The 8,124-nt window shown below is 41.5% G+C and overlaps 1 protein-coding gene across 1 annotated transcript in view; it reads left to right on the top strand.

Annotated features, from left to right (window-relative positions):
• Positions 1-2,057: 2,057 nt before the first annotated feature.
• Positions 2,058-8,124, top strand: part of TMEM47 (transmembrane protein 47) — an 89,256-nt gene continuing 83,189 nt past the window's right edge. The window contains exon 1 of the mRNA XM_072135928.1: positions 2,058-2,648. Coding sequence (XP_071992029.1) covers positions 2,429-2,648 — 220 coding nt within the window. The 5' untranslated portion in view covers positions 2,058-2,428. The remainder of the gene's footprint in view (positions 2,649-8,124) is intronic.

Below are 8,124 nucleotides of genomic sequence, written 5' to 3'. Positions count from 1 at the left end.
CGGCGCAAAACGGAAATATTCGGGAAAACCCGCAGAATCGCGACCGCAGGACCCTTAGTAAATGTGCCCCAGTAAGCGGATAGTCTGATCTTGAAAGCTGAAACATCAAGGAAATGTTCTCTAGTAACTGAAAGAGTTAAAGATAACGGTCTTTATTATCACTAAAGGAAAAAGAGGCAGAAAATGTTACAAAGAAGCTATTTTACTTGAAGAGGTATTTCGACAAAGACAATATTTTACATATACTAAAGATTAAAAAATAGCACACTCTCTAATTCACTGTTATTAGAAAAGTACAGCATTTCACAGACATAATTCAAACCTTGATCTGAGGGGAGGGGGACATAGCAGTGTGACTGTGTGTTTTTTAATAAGGTGAGGTGGCAGAGCTGAGTGTGACTATGGCCCATATTTATTACAGCATTTTCACAAGTTTTCTATCTGACTTGCACTGAAAAGAACGTGCAAACTGCTTTTACATATATTTACGAAGTGTCTGCTCCAGTATTGTATCGAGCAAGGTAGAGTTTTTGGTCCACTGCCAGTTCGGACCATCAAGCTAATTTATTATAGATGCTTGACAGAATTGTGTTGCACTTTGTATGTTAAAGGTGCACCAAAAATAGTTGGTGCACACTTCCCAAGCAGTGCAGAGTGCAACAGATTAATGAGGAGCATGCGCCATAATTCAATAATGTGGCGCTCTCTGCACACTAGTAAGGCAAACAGCACATAGTGCAGTTTGTAATACTTTTTACATATGTTGGCCATTGGGGCACATGTATCATATTTTTGTCTTTCTGTGGTGATTATTTTGAGACATTTTGAGACTTTTTGTTGCAAATGTCTCAAAGCCACATAGACACAAGTCACGTGAGGGGGTTATATACAGGAGAGGATACAAGCCACGTGAGGGGGTTATATACAGGAGTGGGCACTACTGTTAATTTGGGATTTGAGGTTGTGTCCTGTATTTTAAGCACTGTAGTCACACTCCAGGGAGATGACGACAGATGAGGCTGTGGTCAAACGTGGTGTTAAGGGTGAGGTCACACGTTTTGATTGCGTTTTGAAACCTGTTACAACAGCTGAGAAGAGTTGATTTGCCTAATTACATTACTGTTAACATTTGCATTTGCAAAACGCATAGTAAACGAGATGTGAACACATGAGTTAACATTGTGTTAATGCATGTGTTTGTTAACACAATGTTAATGCGTGTGTAAACTATGTGTTAACATCTGTTTCATTAGGCAAATCTCAGGTGTTGCCATGCATTTTTAAATGCATGCGTTAAACACGACATGTGAATGCACCCACAGAAGTGACCAATACATTTAAAAAAAATGTAAATGCAAAAATTTTGGAAAGTTACTGTGCAAAAAGTTAAACATTTAAAGCATGTGAAAAAAATCCAATTTACATGTTAAAATAGGGTCCATGAAAAGGTGCAGACCAAGGCGTACTTGAAAAACAAGTATAAAGTCGCAAAAAAATTGGAAAAACCACAAAAATGAGACAATTTGACTAGCAGAAATAATGAAACATGTCCCCCATTGTGTCTTATATCCATCTCGTAGCTCTGGTCTCTCATCTCTATTTTTCTTTGTGTCAGATACTAGTAGACTGATCAGAAGCTTAATAGAAGTGTAGGTAAACCCTTTACCCTGAATCTAAGGACATTGTCAGCACACAGCATCTCATATCACAGAGGAATCATGAAGTGTCTGCTTAGAAAGTCCCCGCCCACATTCTGGAATTTTATACTGACCATCACTGAGTGGAAGGAGCTAACACAGCAATAAAACCGAGTCAAATTGTAAAGTAACAGGTTAAAATGTGCAAATATCACTAGGGGGTTGAAATTTGAGTATTTTCCTTCATGGTTAAAAACCTTTTAAAGAAATCATGTCAAAAGTAGCCCACATGTATTGGCGCTGATGCATCACTCTGATGCATCACAATACAATACGGATTCCCCAGGTGACACAATCTAGAAGTGACCCCTCTCACTTTAGAAAGAAACAATAGGTGTAACACGGTGCAGGTGAATATGAGCGGCTGTGCTGTGCACCGCTATAGACAATAGGAGCTCCGGCACGAGAGGCTGGAGCCAGACCCGGGAGCCGCTCGCTGTCACCAGGCGCCCCTGCCCGTCCCTCCTCTGGAGCAGCCTGTGACGTCAGCAGCCTGGCCGGTGCAGGAGGAGAAGGAGAGAGACCACAGAAGCAGAGCAAGGAGGGAGGGAAGGAGGGAGTTATGCAAAGACGGAGGTCACTGGGTAACACTTCTCTTCTGTCCTGGAGCAAGGAGCAGCCAGCAGCAGCAGCATCAGGGGAGACAAGTGAGCGAGGAAGGAGGCAGCGAGCCGCTCATCCAGGATAAGCCCCAGCGCCCAGCAGCCTCTCCTCTGCCCCTACACGGCGGCATGGCTTCATCGGCAAGCGGGATGGAGGAGGTCCGCTCCTCGGTGCTCACCCCCCTCAAGCTGGTGGGACTCGTGTGCATCTTCCTGGCCCTGTGTCTGGATATCGGAGCCGTTCTGAGCCCAGCCTGGGTGACGGCGGACAACCAGTACTACCTGTCCTTGTGGGAGTCTTGTAAGAAACTAGGCACCGACTGGAAGTGCGATACCACCCTGCAGAGCGGTGAGATACTTCTCCCTCTACCTACTTCATCTGTCTACACACTTCTCCCTCTACCTACTTCATCCCACACTTCTCCCTCCTCATCCGACTACACACTTCTCCCTCTACCTACTTCATCTGTCTCCACACTTCTCCCTCTACCTACTTCATCTGTCTACACACTTCTCCCTCTACCTACTTCATCTGTCTACACACTTCTCCCTCTACCTACTTCATCTGTCTACACACTTCTCCCTCTACCTACTTCATCCCACACTTCTCCCTCCTCATCGTCTACATAATTCTCCCTACTTCATCTGACTACACACTTCTCTCTCCTCATCGTCTACATACTTCTCCCTACTTCATTTGACTACATACTTCTCCCTCCTCATCTATCTACACACTTCGCTCTCCTCATCTGACTACACACTTCTCTCTCCTCATCTGACTACACACTTCTCTCTCCTCATCTGACTACACACTTCTCTCTCCTTATCCGTCTACATACTTCTCCCTCCTCATCCGTCTACATACTTCTCCCTCCTCATCTGACTACACACTTCTCTCTCCTCATCTGACTACACACTTCTCTCTCCTCATCTGACTACATGCTTCTCCCTCCTCATCTGACTGCATACGTCTCCCTCTACCTACTTCATCTGCCTACACACTTCTCCCTCCTCATCTGACTACATACTTCTCCCTCTACCAACTTCTCCCTCCTCATCCCTACATATTTCTCTCTCCACATATTTCTACATACTTCCCCTTCTTATCCCTGGATACTTCTTCTTCAACCCACTTCTCATTCCTCATCTCTGCATACTTCTCCCTACTCATCTGGCTTCTCCCTAATGTATCAAATACTACTCTCTCCACATCTACCTACACACTTCTCCCTCCACACCTGTCTCCATACTTCTCCCTTCACATCTCTAAATACTTCTCCCTCCACATGTCTTCATACTACTCCCTCCTCATCTGTCTACATACTTCTCCCTCCACACCTGTCTCCATACTTCTCCCATCATATCTCTTCATACTACTCCCTCCTCATCTGTCTACATACTTCTCCCTTCACACCTGTCTCCATACTTCTCCCTTCACATCTCTACATACTTCTCCCTCCACATCTCTTCATACTACTCCCTCCTCATCTGTCTACATACTTCTCCCTTCACACCTGTCTCCATACTTCTCCCTTCACATCTCTACATACTTCTCCCTCCACATCTCTTCATACTACTTCCTCCTCATCTGTCTACATACTTCTCCCTTCACATCTCTACATACTTCTCCCTCCACATCTCTTCATACTACTCCCTCCTCATATGTCTACCTACTTCCCTCTCCACAGCTGTCTACACACTGCTCCTTCCACATCTCTACAGATTTCTTCCTCCACACCTGTCTACATACTTCTGCCTTCACATATCTTTATATTTCTCCTTTCACATCTCCACATTCTTCTCCCTCCATAAAAGTCTACAGATTTCTATTTTGGGGTCTCATCTTACTCTTCTGTATACCACAAGTCAGGCTGATATCTACTTATTGTACATTATAAGAGCACAATGATGGTCTTACTATAGATGTACCACAATGTATTCCAGATAATAGGGATGCAATGTATCTGTTGTAGAAAGTTCCAGACTATGCATATACAGATATTGTGCATGTGATGGAGCTGATGCCAGTCAGTTCCCTTTTCCCAGTGATTATTTGCTACCTTTGTGTTGTTCTTGTGCTGGATTTTACATACGGAGATCAGATAGTTTCAGGGTGTGATATATCACGACATAAGAACTGACCTGATATGGTAATACTGAATATCCAGTCCTGACCATGGTATCCCTGTAAATATAAGTTTTCATGGGTAAGAAAAGTGTCATATACCCACCCTAATCAGTGGGCTTTCTGCAATGACTATCACATGCTTATACATATACAGTAATACATTTGGCGATAGCTTGGTATCAGATATTTGGCTGGGTTGCAATCTTCTTTGTGTATCATCTCCCACTCAATTGTTTATTTCCTGTCACAATGATGAATATCACTTCATTGAATGTGTTGATAAACAATGTGTATGTTTTTGTGAACACAATCATATTTTTCAGTATTTTGAATAACCCTATCCAATATATTATACATTCTTATTTGAATGGGATGAATCAGCCAGATATAGCACATCCCCTTGTGACTTTAGAGCCAGGGCCACTGAATGGTTATAATACTCTCACATCTAAACCTTCATTTTCAGATATAAAGAATATGATTGTAACAATAAAATAACAAAAGTGCTTGTTTTAATAGTAAGGCAAATACATTATGCATGAATCCTGAATGTATCCAGAGCACTGCCATCAGGCTGCCATTAGGGCTGGATACATCTATCAGCAGAACACTCAGGGTTATCTCTGCTCTGTACATTGGCAATGGTTCCTTCTTCATCTGCTTCTGCATCATTAGTTTTTATAGAAGGCTCATAATATACATAATGTTTATTATGTTTAGCAAAAGGCTGAAATAACGTGATATTATTTTATCCGATCCAACCGTCTTCTTAGTTACTACTACCAAACCCATCACTATTTATGTTCCAAGCAGCTATTGCAATGTTTGCTGTAAGTTATTTATTTCAGACATTGTCCCCATAGCTTGAATATAGTAAAGATCACATTGGATTCTATCTACAGACAAATGTATCATAGAAAGACTCCTTATCAAGTGTCATCCATTGTCACAGTTCATTGACTTTCTGTTTTAATATCCATAGTCCCTAGACACATTTTTTTTCTCTCTCTACTTCTGAGGGGAATGGACTTAAAAAGAAGCATTTGCATTTGTTAGCAGCTGCATTTTTGCAGGCATGTTGGAGGGATTGTGTGCTTAAGACTGGATGTGAATAAGTTGAGAGGCCATGACAAAGCTTGTTGTGGAGAATACAAGGTGCCTCATGCTACTTCCATAGGCTGAATCTGTGTCAGCTGTCTGCTTTTTGTGCTGCCAAACAAAGGAATTGTTAGACAATATGAAAAGTGCTCCTTTTTCTCACACACTTACGGCACAAATAAGAAGCAGATGTGATTTTATCCACACCCTGTTATATGTGTCCTTGTTCTTTTGTGGTTTACTTTTGGGAAAGTTTACACTCTGAGCTGCTTCTTTTTTTAGCTAAGAAAAATTTTGGACGTTTCAAGGTCATTAGGCAATCCCAGGTTTCGCCAGCTATTTCTTGAGTAAATGAATAACTATGCTTGGACAGACCCTTTATGTCTGACATCTGGGGCTTTCTACTAGTGCATAAAGGGGCAGTTGTGGGGTTGTCATGCCCCCATCAAGCTCCATTTTATCCTAATGATAGGAGAAAAAATTGCAGCACTTTAGAAAATGCTCTCAGTGTAACTTTCCACTGAAAGAATGAGTATGGATAATCTGAAGATGAAAATGGAATTATACAACTAGAGACATACCAAAGCCAGCACTGTCCCTACTATGGTTACCACAGTGTATTTCCTTTCTTACTTAACCAAAGCTCCTCATGTGGTAGCTTTGAGAAGGTTCACATATTTGTTAGCTGGATGCTATTCAAGTTCTCATACAGTAATTGAAGCCTTTGGAGTGGTGTTTTTGTGCGAGTTGTTTTCTCATTTGGTATGCTGCGGAATAATGTCCTGAAACAGCTATGTGGAGGCAGATTCCTGTGGCTGCTCTGAAAACACATCTCATGTAATCCTGACTGCAAGTAAGCACTTTACATATTTAGTGTGTGCCGGCCACATTAGCTTTTATAACGAGCATGTCTCAGATGGCAAAAGAAATATATGTTATATGTACAAAACTCTGTATATAATCTAGTCAGGATATTGGGGAGCTGGGTCAGGATAACAAAGACATAGCAAGACAACAGAAGCTAAATAGATAGATGAAAAATGAAAAAGCAGCACATCAATACTAGTGAGAATGAGTGCTACACACTCTTCTTAAAGATAAAAACTCAAGAAGGCAGCACTGGACTTGCCTGCTCTCCTATTGAAATGGTGTCATGTACATGTTGTTAATGTACAGCCTGGTACAAATATCCATTACTTTCACACCATACATCTAACATGACTGAAAGTGCATTGACTCTTTTAGTTAACTCAGAAAGTGGTCGGTCCCCTGTATAGCTTATCTCATAGACTGATGTATCATATTTGGATAACAAGTTAAGCAAGTCATATATTTAAAGTATTGCATAGGATATGGATTGAGGTTGTTTTGTGGGTAAAATAAAAATGAAGACCTCGATATCAGATTGGTGAGTCTTCATTATCCTCTACAATCACTACACCAACTGAGCAATTTCATGGAGAGTAGAGTGCATTTACAGCATGTACTCGACAAATGTCACTTACTTTATCATTCATATGCAAAATTATGACCCAGTGATTACAGTGGAAGGTATTAGGCTGAGATACAATAAACAGCAGTGTATGGCATAGATGTGATAAAAGATCTATGTCCTTTATTAATTGCTACATGTTTTGGGCCAGGACTCGGCCATTGTACGACCTTATTCACAAGGATCCCAATGAGCACAGGGCTTGGTGGAGAAGGGAGGAGGTGTGAGCCCTCCTTAACTCCTTTCCTGAAAGACTCATAGTCACAGTGCGGTGAGACACCACATGCTCACCGCACCGTCACCGGGTGCCATAGACTTATATTGTGGCTGCAACTTGTCAGGCCAAATCACAGCCACAATTATGGCTGTGTGAATAGGGCCTTACACATAGTTTATCATCCAAAGGCAAGCTTCTCAGCCAACCTTTTTACTCCATGCCTTAAATACCTCGCTCTAAAGTGTTCTCTTTTATCACTAGGTCTTAATTTATTTAATTTACTATGACAAAAATTGTTGTCACATGCAGCAGCTGGGTCCCAAAATCTCACCCAGCACCCAATAACAGTGTATTATTTATAGAAATAGTCTTTTCATAAGGGAAATATACACTTTATGGGCCCCTAAGCCTTTTAGGCCCGGTTGCAAATTCACCTCCTGCATCCCCCCAAGTAAAGCCCCTACTTGTCACCATTAGGAGCTTCACTACCCTCTCCTTCCAGTGTGTGTAGTGCTAACATGGACGACGAGAGAAGAGAGAATTGACAAGATGCTAATGTAATAAATTGACACGCTTAGCGCTGCTACATATGTAGGGCCCTTATTCTTCTCTTAGGGTGTTTTATGTGGCACAGAAAACTCTTATCATGTGTACTGGTTAATATTCTTGTAGTTAACATACAGTTTTAGCAGATGTGCCCTAAGCTTAAATGATAATATGAAATTAATAATGCAATGCTTCACAAACATTGTTCTTTTATGTCTGTTTAGCGATTCAACTTCCCAGCTAGTGGATAATTAGAAAACAGTAATAATATTTCTACAGTATACAGGTATAAGAAAAAGTCCAGCCATCCAATTACCTAAATGTGGTCTCCATTCAGCCTTTCA

Source organism: Engystomops pustulosus, chromosome 2 (genome assembly GCF_040894005.1).
Source record: "Engystomops pustulosus chromosome 2, aEngPut4.maternal, whole genome shotgun sequence".
NCBI classification, from domain to species: Eukaryota; Metazoa; Chordata; class Amphibia; order Anura; family Leptodactylidae; genus Engystomops; species Engystomops pustulosus.
Note: the sequence above shows the minus strand (reverse complement) of the source record. Positions and strands in the feature narration are given on the sequence as shown.